Here is a 19,027-nt window from a genome sequence, read left to right as displayed (position 1 = left end):
GTCATAAATGGATAGATCTAGCCTCATATTGCAGAATCTTGCGCAGCAATTGCGAGAAAAGTTTGGATTTTTTAAAATTATAACATGACATTAAAATGAATTGCATAAATTGTGCTGAAGTTCCATTTTGAGGTGAAACTTGGCCATTGTTACACGATTACATAGCGTTTTCCTTCAGGAGTGGTCACAGTTCATTAGTTTACTCTTTCTTCAGAGCACCCTCTGACATCCTCTATGCATTACTGATGTGCTTGTCTTTTCTCAATAGATACAGCGCCGCAGGATTTTACACTTCATGGTTGAAGTAGTATCAAGGTCCTGTAGAGCCATGAGTTCGTGAGCCATAACATGGTGACTCAAATGAATGCTACCTTAGACGAAATCCACGTAGTTACTGTTGGTCTAGACTACTGGGACAATATTTGTTCTGAGTTCCCCACTTCTCCCAGTGTGCTCCGTTGATTGCTGTTTCTAACATTGAAATATCGAAAAATGTGCGTCTATTGATTGATAGCGGAAATCTCAGTAAAAGTGATCTACTGCCTGTCTGATAGAGGTGCCGTAAAACCTAGCTCCTTGTGTTGTAATTTTCCCATTGCGGTGAAAAAATTTGGATGTTGCATGAATGCCACGTTTCTTCTTCAATCCTTCGCGTCATCGTTTCAGATGTCGAAAGCCGCGCCTGTGCTGCTCAGGCGTCATCACTAAATGGTGAGTCATTTCTCCTAGACTACGGGCTTGGTGACTCCACCTATTCGTCTATTTTGGTCCTTCATGGTCATTCCTGGCCCGCGTGCCTACTTTGTGTGCCAGGCCTAATGCGCCATTTGAGAGACACCTTGCTGTTCCTATGCTTCGTGGAGGCTCCCGAGTCGGTCCTCCCAATGTGGTTTTTATTTCACTAGCCAGCAGCTGAGGAACTGCAGTGTTCGGAGATCACTATGGGGTGCCCAACAAATTTTTTTTTTCTGCATTCATGGCTATTGCTCAAAGGTAACTGAGCAGTCCAAGGAGCAAAATATTGCTTAAAATTTGAATGAATGCCAAATGCTTTTCAGACTCTGAGAGCTCGTGACTGAGCATGTGGCCGCCCCTCGAGTCAAACACTCAAACTTGAGGCAGCACTAAAGTACGAACGATCGGTGTTGGCTCTTCCATCAGCCGTTGACACTCCCCCGAAAGCGTCGTCATGTCGCATGACCCGGCGCATGCCCAGCATGCAAAAAGCAAGTCTCTGCAATTGGAATAGCGCCATTCTGCCAACTACCAGCACTCCAGTAGGCGTGTTGTGCGCAGTAAAAGTAGAAAAAAAAACTGAATATTTCTTTAGAAACATAGTTTGTCTTATTATTAGTGGCAGTGTCATGCTCCCACCCCTGCTTCTGATTTTCAAATTTAAAAAAAAAAACTGTGTGACTTACGTTCATGTACAAATGGTAGGATGTGTAGCTCAGCAAGGGGCGTGCATTTCAGCATGGTAGCATATGTCTGTTCATGCTATGTTGCATATCATGACCTGCAAACTAGGCAAACAGTATAGCGTGCAGTAGGCCATGGACACCTCAACTCAGAGGGCATCACATAAGCATGACTCTGTTTGAAATGCAACCTTATGCTATCGCCTGTTGGTGGAATATGACAGTGTGTAAAATTAGTTTCTTTTTAGCTGGTTTCATCCCGAAGTTATCTTTAGGGGGGTGTTCGAATACCGTAAAAACCCGCGTATAATACGAGTTTTTTTTCCAACTTTCAGCGTTCCAAATTTTCGCCTCGTATTATTTGCGGATCCCAACCAAAATGTCAAAGTTTTGCGAGAAGTTTTGGTTTCGTTGTTGCCGCGTGGCTACGGCTTGGCTTTGTTATCGATGTGCGGCTACGGCTTGGCTTCGTTGCCCTAACGTGGCCGCACCCCGCAGTGGTCACGACGTCGAGGTGTCGTCTCTTCGTTGTTGGGTCGTCGAGTGCGCACAGCATCAGCGCATGTGCTCTCGTGCAAACCACGGTTCGCGAAAAAGTGCACGCTTTTTTCTTTAAGTGAACGAGCAAGATGCCAGGGTCTCGGAAACAGTACTCGGCTGCTTTTAAGAGAAAGGTGATTTTAGTTGCTGAAAACATCGGCAACAGTGCGGCCGGGAGGCAGTTTGGCGTCACCGAGGGAAGCATTCGCGGATGGCGACGACAGAAAGAAGCCCTTTTCGCGTGCAAGGGAATGCGAAGAAGCTTTCGCGGGCCAAAGAATGGCGCATTCCCGGAAATTGAACTCGCTCTGACGGAGTTCGTACGAGAACAGCGAGCATCGCATCTAGCTGTGAGCGTAGAGCTTATGCAGGCAAAAGCTAGGGAGCTTGCAAGGGAAAAGGGAATTCCGAGCTCCGCCTTCAAAGCAAGCAAGCACTGGATACATCGCTATATGTGCCGTGCTGGATTCTCGCTACGCCGGCGAACCTCGATTTCACAAAAGCCGCCCGAATCCTTCGAAGAGCTGCTGGTGGCTTTTCAGCGCCACGTGATTTCTTTGCGAAAGACCAAAAACTTTCAGCTGGGGCAAATAGGCAATGCTGACCAGACGCCGGTTTACCTAGACATGCCATCGCCCCTCACCGTCCATGAGAAGGGCTCTAAACAAGTTTGTATCCGGTCTACTGGAAACGAGAAGACGCGGGTTACAGTCATGCTATCGTGCACGGCAGACGGCCGCAAGCTCCCGCCCTAAGTCATCTTCAAGCGCAAGACAATGCCGAAAGGTGAGGAGCTGCCGAAGAATGTCATCGTGAGATGCCATGAAAAAGGTTGGATGAACGAGGATCTTGTCCTCGACTGGGTGAAGTCAGTGTGGTGCAAACGGCCCGGTGCACTGTTGTCTTTTCCATCCATCCTCGTGCTGGACGCGTTTCGTTGCCATTTGGCCGACTCGGTGAAGAGGCTGCTAAGCGACTGCCGCACAGAACTTGTTGTGATTCCGGGTGGGATGACCTCACAACTTCAGCCTCTCGACGTTTGTGTCAACAAACCCTTCAAGGACGCAGTCAAGCGATGCTACGCGGAATGGATGCGGTCAGGTGAGCCTGCAGTGACGCCGGCCGGGCGGCTGAAGCGAGCATCGCCAGCCACGCTGTGCAAATGGATTGTGGACGCGTGGGCAAGCATCCCAGAGGAGCTTGTGCGCCGTTCGTTTAAGAAGTGCGGCATCTCAAACGCCCTCGATGGCACAGAAGATGAGTACCTGTGGGATGATTTGTCCGACAAAGAAATTTCCGAGGAAAGCGCTGCTGAAGATGAAAGTGATTGAAGTGTGAGGTCCGATTTCAATAAATGTCTTGTTTTTTCTCTCTCGTATTATATGCGGTAAAAACTTTTTTTTCCATTTCGCGTCTCCAGAATTTCACCTCGTATTATATTCGGGTTCGTATTATACGCGGGTTTTTACGGTATGTAGTCGACCCTCACCGATATGAATCGGACGAGGTCGGGAAAAAATTTGTGTCATGTGTCATCTGGGAATGAGTGTTGTCTAAGTCAGGGGTTCTCAAACTGGGTTCCGCGGAACACAGGGGTTCCGCGGGCTGTCTTCTTGTGTTCCGCGAGAATCCTTAGAGCTCAGGGCAAGCACTGCTCTTAAAGAAAAATTTAATGGTGAAGGCTTGGTGAAATTTTGGATGGGGACTGCTCCGTTGTTTCTATGCCTCTTTGAAAGGGCAGTGGACATTTTGCTTCCCTTTGCAACTACATATGCGTGTGAACAGGCATTTTCAGCCCTCGCCTATCTGAAGAACAAGCACAGGAGCCGTCTTAACCCGGCAGCTGATATGATACTGGCTCTGAGGGGGAGGGGGGTTCCCTGGAACTATTTGAAGGCTTTTGGGGTTCCTCCAAACAAAAAATTTTGGAACCCCTGGTCTAAGTGAATAAAAATTCGTGTGCAGAGACATGAGAAATGAATCTGTTTATGGTCCTAAACAAACCATAAAGAAATCTGTTTATTGTTTGTGGCGACTAGTGATTGCAGCCACCAGTGTGCGGGCGGTTGTAGTGCTTAAGGCTGTCATAGTGGCTTCCATTTTAGTACATCATCTGCATAATGGCGCAGGAACTGCATTCACTAGCTACAGTGGTGCTTGCATTATTTATTAAACATCATTAAACATTTTCTCTTAACTTCTGGCTTGTTACAGCTTCAGTTGGTTACGTACCAGTAAAAATATTCATTCCCCCCCCCCCATCCTGCTCTAATTGTCGGCCACTCGTTATAAACATTTTGCTGAAGTCTGTATAACCATACTGTGTGAATTTTAGATTTTATTATGTACTAGAACAGGAAAGCAAACAGTGTTAAAAAGTGGACTAAAAAATGCACCCGAAGCTTTTTTTTTTTTTCATCTGAACTCGTTTTAACCATTTCGGGCAACTTCAAACCAGTTCAGAATGTGTCTCCATAGCCGAACCCAAACCCGTAAGGCGTGAACCCGAACCGTACCTGAAATTCCGGTTCCACACCCAGTTTTAAATAGTTCGATGTAAGTGATTTGATACTTCCTTGAACAACTGTATTTGCACACGGCTGTTGTTTTTATAATTCGCTCACCTTCAGCACTCCTTGATTATTTCAACTATTCCTTGGGTTTCGCTGAGTCTAAAAATGCAGTTGGTAGCTGTAACTGTCTGCAGATTGGCGGCCTTGAACCACAGACTTGAGATAAGTACGAGATGGAGAGAGGGTGCTGAATATAAGTAGGCATGATAAGCACTCCTGGAAGAAAGAACACTGGAAGTTGGTGGTATTTTCCCGAAATGTTGCCACGTGGTCTGCTACTCCAGTAATGGCAGCATTTTGTCGCAGAATGGAACTTCGGTTTGTCTTGTGGAATTTTCGCTACCGTATTAAATGTTGGCCCCTCTAATCCTAGTGACTGATTATTGCATGCATTGCGCACTGTCAACATAATCAGACCTCTCGTGCTGGGCAGTTGTCGGAGCACTGCTCATGGTAGCTTCGACGCAAAGCAGGGCTAGAACAGAAAATGCATCCGTAGCGTGGATGCACGATACTTTTTCACATTTAGGTCGCAGGTAACTTGATTCACTTCAGCGTTTTATGTATTAAATAGGGGTGTTTGCATATTTGAAATTTTCGGATACGAATTGAATATGAGTGTGAGGAAAAAAATTGCCGTAGCGCGGTCGCAGCCACGGCACAGCACGGGACGTCACACCCCACGTGACACAAAAATGAGAGATGGGCTGGCAGGAGCTGCCAACTTGGGTCTCTCGTTTCACATGGAACCGTTATTTCAGAATCTGCCTGCTAGGACCCTGGCATTCACGTTACCCCTATAGGCCATTAAGGCACGTTCATACGGGCTGGTTAAAGCGGGGCTTTATATGTGGGCTGAGGAAGAAAAAGAGAACGCTTGGTCACCCGCAGTTAATGCTTTCGCTCAATATTTGATTCAGCTGCGTTGAACCCTTGAAAAATGTTTTTTTTTTTTGTCTTTGAAGTCTGAAATATGGTTTTACTCTACTTCGTGCCATGCCATACGCGTTTTATTATTCAGTATCTTTGAACCTGTTTTAATAACAAAGCTATCCTGTGCAGTGTATGAACATCATTTGTGCACGGAATCGAACACCTCTTTGTGGTGTTCGGGATTATGTTTGCATCGTTGTGCGATATGCATTGCGGAGCGAAGTTGCTCATTGGGCTTCCCAACAATGGCTTGCAGGGCTTGGACTGTCTCAAGGAGATGTAGGGGCCAGCTGCTTTCCATTCAACCATGGCAAAGGTGAGTGCGGATGGGACGTGATGCTTCTTCAAGGCATCGATGATGGACTAGGAACCGTGCTGGGGATAAACTGAAGTGGTCCTGTATCGATGGATTATAGCACGTTCTGACAGTAGATGCTGGACTCTCTGTGATTGGCACTGTGGTAGCCTAGGACGCGCAAAGCCTCCTAGATACAAGTAAGCACATGCCATATTTGCTGTCATAACGATGACGTCGTGCAGTTTCGCCTTCTACAATACAAATCTCCAGTGAGCAAACAATAAAAAACGTGCTGCACTGGTTTAACAAATTGAGGGAAGCTCCAAGCCACAAATATTCATCTAAAGCAGCTGGCATGGCACATTGCATATTAGAGCAGTGGCAGAGCTTTAAGAAGTTCACCACCGCTGATGGTGCTGTCCCAAAGAAACACTGAGAGGCGCAGAGGTCTCCATTTCATTCTGTCAGGGTGCTGTAGTCCGCTTCGGGTGCATGGAAAGCTTGACGTTGCTATCGCTTGCAAAAAGGTGATTTCTCGGCTTGCCTCGGTATCAGAATTCGATGCACTTTCAAATGACTTCATACTGACGTGCTGCTACAATAATTTTCGGATAACTCCAAGAATAAAACGACTCACTTAAATGTTGCCAAGAACAAAGGTCTGAGATGCTCAGCTCTTCATGCTGTTCAGTAGCTGGTAGAAGTTTAAGATTTTATGACGAGACTTCTGAGGCGCATGGTTGACTTTGCGATAGCGCGATGAGGTTCTGCACATAACTTTGTATCTTTACCTCATAATTGTTTACTTTGCTCTCTTGGAACTGGAGGGGCATGCGAATTCTATGTGATGCGGCACATTCTTTTTTTAAGCACTATCAATCTCTCCTATATTCAGTGGCCTCACCCCTTGTATATTGCATTCACCTTCTTTAGATTTTTTTTTATTTATAGTCACAAAGTTAACCACCCTTGTGTTATGATGCGTTCGCATTACAGTTGGGTAAATGCTTAACTTAGCTTTCAAGTCTCTGTGCTGGAGCAGATAGATTCCACACACGGGAGGGTGTCGCCTCCAACTCTCGTGAGGTTTCGCACAGAACTGAGACACCTGCTTTGTTTATGTTGAGGCTTTTATATTGCCACACCGCTGACCATCTTCTGGCGCCACCAAGTGGCCGAATGTCTTGGCACGTGGCTAAGCGTCATCCTCGTCTCTCTCTCGAGTTTTCGCTTAAAAAAAAAGGGCCAGCTCGGTTGTTGTGCTGCTTGCTACGTGTGTTGGTGACATTTGGTGGAGGTGCGGGGTAAGATCCCATGTACGTTGCCCCCGAAGACGTCAGTGACGCTGCTCATCAACGCGTGGACGCGACTCCTGTCCATAAAGCCAGCCGTCGCCTGCGAGGCCTACAACCTGAGTTTGAACCGCTGTCCACCCCGCTACGAACCATGACATCCACGACGAGCAGCCAGACAAGCCAGCCTTCCAGCAACGCCCCACCGTTCGTCCTTCTCGCACCGCGATCACCGCCATCATTTCATGGTGACCGGTTAGAGGATGTGGAAGACTGGTTGGCCAGTTTTGACCGTGTGGCTGCATTTAACCAATGGGACGACGAGCGGAAGCTAATGAATGTGTACTTCGCGCTGCAAGACTCGGCCAAGACGTGGTTCGAGAACCACGAGGCGTCCTTTGTCAACTGGGCAGCCTTTCGCCGTGAGTTACTTACAACATTCAGCTCAAGTGCACGCAAAGAAAATGCAGAGATTGCAATCCGTTCAAGGTCTCAACAGTCAAATGAGAGTGTGGCCATGTTTGTCGAGGACATGATGCGGCTTTTCAATCGGGCCGACCCTACCATGCCTGAGGCAACGAAGGTACGGCACCTCATGCGCGGGGTGAAGGAGCAGTTGTTCGCTGGCCTCATTCGCGACCCCCCAAGAACTGTCGCAGATTTCGCGAGAGAAGCTACCAGCATGGAACGTTCCCTGCAGGAACGGAGTACCCAATATGGCCGCCAGGCAAGCGTAGCGGCCACACCCTGCTGCTCGTCCGTGCCAGCAGCCAGCGGCGAGGCATTGCGGGAGCTTGTGAGGAGCATTGTCCGCGAAGAGCTGCAAAACCTCCACTTGAATGCTCCCTCTGCAAATAATTATTCTACCGTGGACGTCATCCGTGATGAAATTCGGCGAGCGGTGCAGCCACCACCACCACCAGCACCACAACCGGAGCCATGCATCATGACTTATAGTGATGTCTTACGTCGACCTGCTCCCGAGCCAAATTCATTCCGTCCCGTTGTCGGACCACCGCCTCGCTACATGCGCCCCGTCGAGCAGCAACAAGATCTGCGCCCCGTCGAGCCACAGCAATACCAGCGTCCTGCTATCAGCAAGGCGCACTTGTGGCGCACGCCCAACAGACGGCCGCTCTGTTATCACTGCGGCGAACCTGGTCACATTCTTCGCAATTGCCCATACCGGAGAATAGGCCTGAGAGGATTTCCACCAAACGCGCCTCGACCCCGCTATGGCGAAAGACCACAGGAGATTGAGGAGTACCTGGCTGCTAACGAGATGCAGCCAACGTCACCACAACGGCGGTCGCGATCGACATCTCCGAAGCGTTTTGCTTCGCCCACTCGGTACTCTTCCTCTGGGCAATTCAGAGGCACGTCCCCTCACCGGGAAAACTAAACACGGCGACCTCCGGGGGTGGGGCCGCCGCTACGTTTCAGATTAAACAGCCTCCACCCGACGATTTGACGCGACGGCCCGAGCGGCGACGACCCGATCCGATAAACTTACCGACGTGCTGCGAACGCATTGTTTCCGGGGAAATTTTTGTAACCGCCGACAGTTGTGATGTGACCGCACTTGTGGATACCGGCGCCGATTTCTCCGTCATGAGCAGCCAGCTAGCCACGGCACTCCGTAAGGTTCTGACGCCTTGGTCTGGGCCAATGATGCGTACCGCCGGTGGTCATGTAATGACGCCGATTGGCATGTGCACTTGCCGCATAGAGATCTGCGGTTTTACTTTCACTGGCACATTTGCCGTATTACAAGAGTGCTGCAAAGATCTGATTCTCGGCATGGATTTTCTTCAAGAGTATGGTGCGGTTATAGACCTTCGGGAGCAGCTCATGGTATCGTTTTCAACCAAGCGAGCCATTGATAGCAACACGGACTTCCGGAAAACGATGTTGCGCGTCTGTGACGACCACATAACGATCCCTCCGCGTGCGAGCAAGTTCGTCACAGTCGAATGTGATCATAGCACCGGCACGAGTGGCATTGCTGAAGCTAACATGTCACTGCTTCTAACTCGACAAGTTTGTGTAGCTCGGGGCCTTGTCGAACTTGTCCGTGGCCAAGCCAACGTGCTAGTGACAAACTTCACATGTGAACCCCAACATTTGACGGCGAACACGGCGGTCGCTTATTTTGAAGAACTTGGAGAATGTACAGGCCAGTACGCTTTAACCAACACGTCAGACCCCGACAATGCGACGCCTACAGCCATTCAGACTGATGTGAACCCGCACCTCTCGCCCAGTGAGAAACGCTGCATAGATAATCTTGTCAATTCGTTCCGAGATTGTTTTGCATCAACCTCCAAGGTCCGACAGACGCCACTAACGAAGCACCGAATTATAGTTGCCGATGACCAACGTCCACTATGTCAGCGTCCTTACCGGGTGTCTTCAAAAGAACGTGATGCCATCCGCCGCCAAGTAACAGAAATGCTCCAGGACGACGTTATCCAACCGTCGACGAGCCCCTGGTCTTCGCCTGTTGTCCTCGTCGCAAAGAAGGATGGAACCTTGAGGTTTTGCGTGGATTACAGACGCCTCAACAACGTCACGAAAAAGGATGTGTACCCCCTGCCACGCATAGACGATTCCCTCGATCGCCTTCGCCATGCCACTTACTTTTCGTCCCTTGACCTCCGCAGTGGATATTGGCAAATAGAAGTTGACGAGCGAGACCGTGAGAAGACCGCTTTTATTACGCCAGACGGTTTGTATGAATTTAAAGTGCTCCCGTTTGGCCTGTGTTCGGCCCCTGCCACATTTCAGCGAATGATGGACACTGTACTCTCTGGTCTGAAGTGGCAGTCATGCCTCGTATATCTCGACGACGTTGTGATTTTCTCGGACACGTTCGACGAGCACCTGAAACGTTTGCGCGCTGTCTTCGAGGCCATCCGATCTGCCGGTCTCTCTCTAAAGCCTGAAAAATGCCACTTTGCTTTTAACGAGCTGAAATTTCTCGGCCACATTGTCAGCGCTCGTGGTGTTAGCCCAGACCCAGAGAAGACGGCCGCTGTCTCTTCATTCCCCAAACCAGCGGATAAACGAAGCTTGCGTCGATTTCTCGGCCTCTGCGCGTATTATCGTCGCTTTGTTAACAATTTCTCCAAGATCGCTGAGCCTCTGACCCGCCTGACAAAAGACGCCGAGCCGTTCTTTTGGGGCCCCGACCAGGAAAACGCTTTCACGGAACTCAAGTCCCGTCTCCAAAGTACGCCAATACTTGGCCACTTCGACGAAGAGGCCGACACGGAACTGCACACGGATGCCAGTAACGTTGGCCTCGGTGCGGTCCTTGTTCAGTGGCAGGACGGTGCAGAACGTGTCATTGCTTACGCCAGTCGCACTTTGTCCCGTTCCGAAGTTAATTATTCAACTACCGAAAAGGAGTGTCTCGCTGTTGTGTGGGCAGTCATGAAATTTCGTCCGTATTTGTACGGTCGTCCGTTTCGTGTCGTGAGCGACCATTACTCTCTGTGTTGGCTGGCAAACCTGAAAGATCCATCGGGTCGGCTTGCTCGATGGAGCCTTCGGTTGCAAGAATTTGACGTTACAATCGTGCACAAGTCCGGCAAGAAACACAGTGATGCTGACTGTCTGTCCCGCGCCCCTACTCCCTGCCACGCGGACGGCTCCGACGACGATTCCGTTTTCCTTGGCGTTATCGCGACGTCCACCTTATCCCAAAAGCAGCGGGCTGACTCTGAACTTTTGCCCCTCATTGAATACCTCGAAGGAACCGTGTCATCTCCTCCTCAGCTCTTCAGGCGCGCAGTGTCGTCATTTTGCCTGCGTGATGGTGTGCTCTACAAGAAGAACTACGGTCCAACAGAAACTGCTTATCTGCTTGTAGTACCCACAACGCTACATGACGAAGTTCTTCGTGCGTGCCACGATGACCTTTCTTCCGGCCATCTCGGGTTTTCTCGCACATTGGCACGGATACGCCGAAAGTACTACTGGCCCAGGCTAGCTGCCATTGTGCACCGCTACGTCCGTACCTGCCGTGAGTGCCAGCGGCGGAAAACACCACCCATTAAACCAGCTGGGCTCTTACAGCCTATCGATCCCCCGAAATTCCCATTTCAACAGGTCGGCATGGACTTACTGGGCCCATTTCCGAAGTCCTCCATGGGTAACAGGTATATAGCGGTTGCCACTGACTACCTTAGCCGCTACTGTGAGACCAAGGCCATTCCACGTGGTACCGCAGATGAAGTTGCGCATTTCTTCATTCACAGCATTGTACTCCGTCATGGTGCGCCAACAGTCGTCTTAACTGACAGAGGAACCTCGTTTACGTCGGCACTCACTAGTGAGGTACTTCGACTCAGTGGCACCACCCACCGCAAGACAACAGCCTATCATCCTCAAACTAATGGACTGACTAAGCGGCTTAACAAGACAATTGCCGATATGATTTCTATGTATGTAGACGATGATCATGGGAACTGGGACCGAATTCTGCCGTACATCACGTTCGCATACAACACTGCACTCCAGGAAACAACACGCTTCACTCCATTTCATTTGGTTCATGGACGCGAACCCTTGACTATGCTGGATGCCATGCTTCTTCCAGATTCTGCTCCCTCCACTGCCGTGGGGGCTGACCAATTTATTCGTGACGCAGAAGCTGCACGCCAGCTTGCCCGACAGCGAATTCGGCACCAACAAGTACACGACGCCCAGCGCTACAACCTGCGACACTGAGAGGTGACTTACACGCCCGGCGACCAAGTCTGGGTATGGAGCCCAATACGGTTGCGAGGGCGCTCTGAAAAGCTTCTGCGGCGATACTTTGGACCTTACGAGGTGCTCCGCCGCCTCAGCGCGGTGAACTACGAGGTGCTACCACAAGGCACTGTACGCTCCTCTCGGCAGCCGAAATCTGAAATAGTTCACGTTGCCCGAATGAAGCCCTATTACAATCGGTAAACCAATTCAGGATCCAAACCAGCGCCAGAGACTTTCCCGTATAACTAGCCCCGCTTTTCGACTATTCCCCTACGCTTGCGGCATCGGGTCGATGCCCCTTGGAAGGGGGGCAATGCCACACCGCTGACCATCTTCTGGCGCCACCAAGTGGCCGAATGTCTTGGCACGTGGCTAAGCGTCATCCTCGTCTCTCTCTCGAGTTTTCGCTTAAAAAAAAAGGGCCAGCTCGGTTGTTGTGCTGCTTGCTACGTGTGTTGGTGACAATATATATATTTATATAGATATATTTTTTTCATTTGCGAAGGATGAATTGTCATTGAAAGGTGCACATTACACTGCTGTTTGGATGAAACTTAATCCTTAGCACGCAGATTTGCAAGGTAGTGCTTTCTGATGTTGTCAGGACTCCAGGAATGCCGGGACATAATCTTTTTTGAGCAAAATGCTCCACAAACTCAAGACACAAAGCACAGAGTTAAAACTAGTTTTTGTCTGATTTGGTGCCGTAGTTGCACGTTGTCTGAATGACGATGGAGCAGGTGGTGCGAGACACTTGTGCACCGTGGTCCGTTTCTAGATCCACAAACCGGGAAGGGTGTAGTATTTACTTTGGCCTTCTACTATGCGTGCTTCATTGACTCTTTGTATTGTTTGTGTTGGCACTGCTATTTTGTTTCTGACTTAGGCAATGCAGTTTGTTTTCAAATGAAGGGGGTAACTTTTTAGTGTGCTGTGAAGGCATCACTGTTGTAAGCCACTTTGATGGTGCCGGTACTTTGCAGCCCCCGTGCAGCCTTTGCTGAGCCCAGATGATAGCATCAATCCTACCAGCTCACCTGGCGATGTCTTCACTGAGGTGTGTTCTGGAAGTTTACCCTATTACACTTGGCTTGGGTATTGCTGGCAGGATGCATTTTTTTCATAAGAAGCAGAAAAAAGAAATGAATAAACTGTCTGTCCAGTGCAGCAAGTAGGTTTTGAACTTCTGCTTGTGATAAAATAATGTATGTTGTGGAACATTGGAAACAAGATGCATGTAATTGGTCTTTTTGGTTTCGGCAAAGCTTTTGATTGTCAGGACTGTAATATGGTCAATAAACTCTCTTCTTATGGCACCATGGAAAACCTCACCTATTATTAAACTCTTATTAGACTTTTAGTATAGCATACACAGACACGTGTAGAGGAATAGCGCACGCCAAAAATATTGTGACGTGAACTGCGCATGCGCTATATGATACCAGAGACCGAGCTCTTTCATACGATCGGCCAGCGTACGCCGAAACGCGAGTTTATCGTGCCCGGCCTTCACGTACGATGAAAGATCAGCGTTGACAAGATGGCGGCGTCAAGGCCGCCCGCTTCAAAGTGAATTTGTCTCCGTTACCGCATTTTTGGGCGCGCTGCTGCCTATAAATGGCACACGGGGTCTTCACTTTGCCTCGTGTAGCATTCAGCTCATAAAATTAGTGAATAATTTGCTTTGCTTTTTATTTTGCACGGCGGCAGCGCAGTCCCTAAGCCTGGCGAGTAGCGTTGTTTTGTTGACATGGCAACGCCATGAAGTGGATCGCCTTGGCTTGACTGCTTACACTCATGTATCTGTAAAAATATCTTGGCAGCACGTGCTTGCCAGTACGGGGCTGAAAGGAGGCTGGTACTCACCATGAAGGCAATACAAGGTAAAAGTATTCAACACGGGAATACCAACACTGGGGAGTTCAATGAAACTGCCACAGCAAAGAAACTGGCTAAAGTTGCGATGTGACTTAGCTAGTTTTAGCTTGGAAGTAAAAAAGAGCCCGAATGTGTTTTCTTATTTTAAATGTCGCCATCGTAATTTGCGTTCGCTCTTTAGTACGGCCAACTAAAAGCGCTGATGCAGCACACGGAGTATTGCCCATAATTTTCTGGCGTCATACGAAAGCGTCCATACGCTATACTAAAAGTCTCTATTTGAGCAGTAGGTACCAGTGCGTTGGAATTAATTAAAAATATCATCTCTATTGCTGAATTTTTATGCTGCACTACAGGAGAGTGCATTAGGCTTACTTTTGCCCAATTTCTACATAAATGACATATACTAATTCATATTGTCAGTTACCATATACGCCGATGTTAGTAGTGTGCTCATTTTTGGTAATGATCCCAATGACTTTGTTTTGCACCGTAATGATGTGCTTGAAGAATGGTCTATCAAGTCGAAGTCAAATGTGTAAAAATAAATACCGAAGAAATAAAGTTCTGCTATTCTGAGCCCCAAATAATGAAATTCATTCTGGAAAAGTATGCAATGATTTGGGACAAAAAGATTGCCTTGTGGGCGTCATGGCAGTCGTGCTGCAAAAAAGTTTTCTTCAGTAACTGGTGTTATATAGCCATGTCTTAATACAGTATAATCTCGGTGATATGAATCCGGTTGATACGAATTTCGGGATGATACGAATTCGTGAAATTCCCCGGGCAGAGTGCATTGTGTACAATGTGAAAAATTTTGGACGGTCCGAACACTCTCCCGCGCCACAACGTATGATACGAATGCACGAACTGCAACCGCAACCTTGAGCACTACGCACTGCCCATACATCGTTAACTCTGCGATCGACATCCGCGCTGTATGTACGCATCACGAGCAGTTTGCGGTGACGCGAGGTCCACATCTCGCCAACGTTGCGATTTTTTGTCGGGCTCACGGCGCGAAAAGCTTTCAGCGGTGCGTGCCCGATAAACCGCAGACATCGCAGCCGCCGTAGCTGGCGGTGGCGTACGCTGCGGGTGGGCACGGACCGGACATCTCTGGCTCCGCGAGCAGTTTGCGGTGCCATGCGGCCCGCGTGTCGCCATCTCCAGTCATGCTGTACGCGGCGCGAGAAGTACGTAGAGGCAGGCGGATCGCACATCGCTGGCAACACGATCATTTTCCACGCCGCGAAAGGTTTGCAGCAGCGCGCAGCCATGGGTAGTAGTCGGCGGCGCACGCGGCGGCGGGCGTACACGAGTCGCACATCGTAGATTTCGCGACCACTAGTCGCGCTGTACACATCGCGAGCAGTCAGCGGCGCTGCGCGGCTGGCAAGTCTCCATCCTTTGTCGTGCTTTACGCGCTGCGAGAAGTCCGCGGAGGCACGCGTCGCTGGCGTCGCGATTGCCTGTCGCGCTGTGTGCGCCACGAGTGGTGCGATGTGACCACACGACCGTAATAAACCTTCTCAGGCATAAAAAGATCTGCGCGGCTTCCTTTCCCATGCTTCTGCATACTTACTTTCATTCGTTTTTATGATACAAATTTTCGAATGATGCAAATTTTTTCGCGACCACGTGAGATTCGTGTCGCCGAGGTTCTACATTAGTACCTTGCCCTTAAGCTTCCAGTATACCACATGTTTTTTTGTCCCACAAATAAGGTACTGTGGTTTAGCACTGCCAAGTACTACAATAACTAATATTAATAAAATAGTGGTGCTTCAGAAAAGATCCATTTATTGTAAGCCAGCGTTAATCTGCAATATGACATTTCTTTGCAAAATATGGTATTAGAGTTAAACATCTATGTATTACTGTTATACGGTAATACATTTAAACTCTGAAGCGAGACTGGTTTAGTGAAAAGATGTTAAATTTAGATAATTGTCCCGGTAAACTTGCACCAATAAGTTTTTCAATTATTTTTTTTAAAAAGAATAATACTACAAACAGTTGATAGTTAAATGTGAGTCTTGTGTCACCCTTCTTGTATATGGGAATAAACTTTGCTTCCTTTTATGGCTTGAGGAAAAGTGCCAGTATTGCAAATTGGCTTCATTATATACGAGAAATGATTGCAGATTTATGTGGGCAACTGTGCCATATTTTCGTAAATCCAAGCATCCCCTGTATTATCGAAGGCCGCCAAGCACGCTTTTTCACTGAGTCGTAAGGCCAAAGCTTTTGAAAATCTGAGGTGGCGTGGCGTCTGTCACGTGAATAGTCTCTTTAGGTGTGATCTGTGGTTTCATATGTTGCTGTGTTCTGACACTAATAACAGATGCTTGCACAGAATGCTGAAACAGACTAAAAGCGACACTGATAGCTCTTTCGTTAGTTATGGTTTAATTGCTACGTGGGTCTGGTGCAGACGCTGCTCGGCAGATTTCACGCCATCACTTGGCCTCGTTCCTTAGTTAGGGGTCAGTTGTTTGAGAGCCATATAATAATGGAAGTCAAAACGAGTGTGTAGAGGGCTGCCTACAGCTTGGAAGTATAGGAAAACTGTAATTGCGTTTGGCTAAAATGTTTGCCACGATTGTCAGCCAAATGAATAGTTCTTTCTTGCGGCTGTCTCGGCAAGATAATGCTGCGAACAGGAGAACAGGAAGGGTGGTAGTGGGAAGGCTAAGTTTAGATTTTTTGAGTTTAAGGATCATCTCCCCCCCCCCCCCCCCCCCCCCTCCCCCCGCTTTTTCTTCAAGTGAGGACGTCAAGGTCATGAAAAAAGAGGACTCTTAGAATAGAGTAAATATAGTAGCTTTATCTTGCCTTGTAGTGCAAAGGCGTCATTTAGGGTCTACACATTGCCAGGGCGTCGTTTTGCGCTAAAGTACCCAGCTCCACTCATTGTCTTGTGTCCCTTTGTTGCAGGAGCAATATGATGGAAAGAATCTCATGGACGCCTCATGGACATTCTCAAGTGACAGGGCTGAGCCCCGGAGGCGATTTCGTGAGTGCCTCCAGCAAGTTCAGCCATCTTTGCTGCCGTTCTGTTAGTTGCTGCTGTACCGTGCTTCTTTTTCTCCCAATCAGCAGCTGCGTCTGATTTGGGTCCACTGTGAGACACCTCGCTGGCTCCATTCTTCCCTTGGGAACCGCTATAACTTGTCCTTTCCAGCGATGTTTACTTTCTGCTCATGATTTCAGCTTGCACTGTATCATTGTCGGAAGACTGTAGGGGGGTGTCCGTATGGCAAGAAGTGCTACCCTTGGTTGTATTGGGAATGACTGTGGATAAGGAGACGTGTCTAGGAAAAAAAAAAAAAAATGGGTAGAGAAGCTCAGATTGTAAAGGCATAAAGGGAGCAAAAAATGACGAGACTCGCTCGAGTCAGCATGAGAGCGGAAACGACGAAAACCACTTTGCAGAACTGTCGCATCGTCATTTTCGTCCCTACTGTCAGCATCACTAACACTACTATCATCATCATCAGCTAAACGCACAGTCATTGTCATCATTATACCATCATTGTCATTAAATGCAGTATTATCACTATCATCAATGTCATTATCTGTAACTGGATTGTCATTTGACATGGAGACGGCAGGAATGCTAGCCAAGAGGAATTAAGATAAGTTTCTCAATTTGCCTTCGCCCTCGCATGAATGGTTTTTGCGAAGCCCTTAGCTCGGAATATTGCCAGCATTACCGTCGACGGCCACACTAGTACCATGGGCATCATCGACTAAGCAGCTGACCAAAGCTGAGGTGAAAGTAGCTGTGGCTAGTTGCATTTCATGCTTGCTGTTGTAGCTGCTCCTGTGTCATTTTAGGGTTAACTAGGGCACCTATGCGTGGTGCCAGTGTAAACTTAAAATCCTCATGTGTTGGAAGTCACGGTGCTATCAAAGCCTAAGAGGAGATATTTGCAAGAGCCTCTTCAATCCTATAATACGCACTTTCTGTGCTTCGTGACGGCGAGGAAAAAGCGAACATTTTGCATTTTTCACAATGTGTGGATGCGTTCGTCGGCTTGTCTCACGGTGGCGAAGGAGATTTGAAGTTGAAACTAGAACCAAATTCCGCTCATCTGCGTGTAACACAACCCTCCAATGTCTGTTGCTGTTGAAGGGCAGGTCACAAAACTACTCGAACAAGTTTTTGAAGCTAGAAAAATTTGCTACTAAGAGGTTTCAGCAAAAACGTCCATTAGACACTGCCTGCAGTTCAGACACGGCATTTGCATGATGAAATGTGAGTTAAAAACTTGTTTGATCTGCTTCAGAACTATAACACAAATATAGTGTACATTTTTTTCAGTGTTCTTCTCAGACACTTACAGTGATCTACACGCATGAGCTGCTAAGTAAAGCCAACTTTTCGATGATCTGTCAGTTAGTGTACATTTAGTCGTTCCTGCAGTACACAAGTGTTTGAGCTGGCTTCACTGACGCCAAATGTATTTGCGATCAAAAACAAGGCTCCTAGCAACTAGCAAAAGTTGAGGGACGAGCGGCGTGCATTGTCACCGCTGTGTAGTTGCTTGCGTGACTCGAGGGTACAGCGGCGGAGAGCGCCGGTGACGCTTAAGTCTGTTTCCTGGGGCGACGGTAGCGGGCAGAATGAGAGCTAGTGAATGCAGTGGCAGCTGCGGAAAAGAATGCACTGTCCTCTGGCTCAGCCACGGTGCTTCAGATTTCAGCTCATTGCCTCCCAACTCATAGGGGTTTTGAGAGCCGTGGCAGTGGCTGTCAGTGTGATTGCAAAGCATATCCTTGTGTTTATTCTAGTAATGGTGGCTCGCAGGAAGGTGATTTCACCTGCATCTTACTTCTTTCGCCTCCCTCTTTTTCCTCCTTTCTTCTCCCCCCTTCTGCAGGGCTGAGTGACATTATGCCGGTTCTGTCCGAGCCTTCCTCCTTGTCAAAGTCGGTGGGGTCCGCACGTCAGCAGTCCCCAACGGTGTCACCGGGCGGGGCAAATGGTGCAGCAGCAGCAGCAGGTGCGTTCCTTGTCACTGTTTTCTCGATTTTGTCTTTTTTTCTTGTCGACATTTCGCCATTAAAAAATTCCGAGTGCTTTGTGGAATCTATACACTGCAGAAATGCGAAAGCCTAAGCATTGCTGGTGCACACGGTGCGTCATGTTTGCTCTCATTATCATTATCAACTAAATTCACAGTCATTATCATTGCTGATGTCACTGTCATCATCACTAATTGCAGCTTCATTCTCATCGCTACTATCATCCTCAAGGTAGACAAGAGAATTATGACGCGAGTTTCACTATCCCGGGCGTGGCGCATTTGGTTAAAACGTTCGGCTGGG

The 19,027-nt window shown here is 48.3% G+C and overlaps 1 protein-coding gene across 1 annotated transcript in view; it reads left to right on the top strand.

Annotated features, from left to right (window-relative positions):
• LOC146178802 (uncharacterized) overlaps window positions 1–19,027 on the top strand; it is a 71,249-nt gene that overhangs the window by 28,417 nt on the left and 23,805 nt on the right. Inside the window, exons 8-12 of the mRNA XM_084578558.1 lie at window positions 667–711; window positions 5,721–5,780; window positions 12,796–12,869; window positions 16,631–16,709; window positions 18,580–18,702. Of these exons, the coding sequence (XP_084434684.1) occupies window positions 667–711; window positions 5,721–5,780; window positions 12,796–12,869; window positions 16,631–16,709; window positions 18,580–18,702 (381 nt within the window). The remainder of the gene's footprint in view (window positions 1–666; window positions 712–5,720; window positions 5,781–12,795; window positions 12,870–16,630; window positions 16,710–18,579; window positions 18,703–19,027) is intronic.

This window comes from Amblyomma maculatum, chromosome 9 (assembly GCF_055883805.1).
Source record: "Amblyomma maculatum isolate TAMU_Amacu chromosome 9, ASM5588380v1, whole genome shotgun sequence".
NCBI classification, from domain to species: domain Eukaryota; kingdom Metazoa; phylum Arthropoda; class Arachnida; order Ixodida; family Ixodidae; genus Amblyomma; species Amblyomma maculatum.
This window is presented reverse-complemented; position numbering and strand designations above follow the sequence as displayed.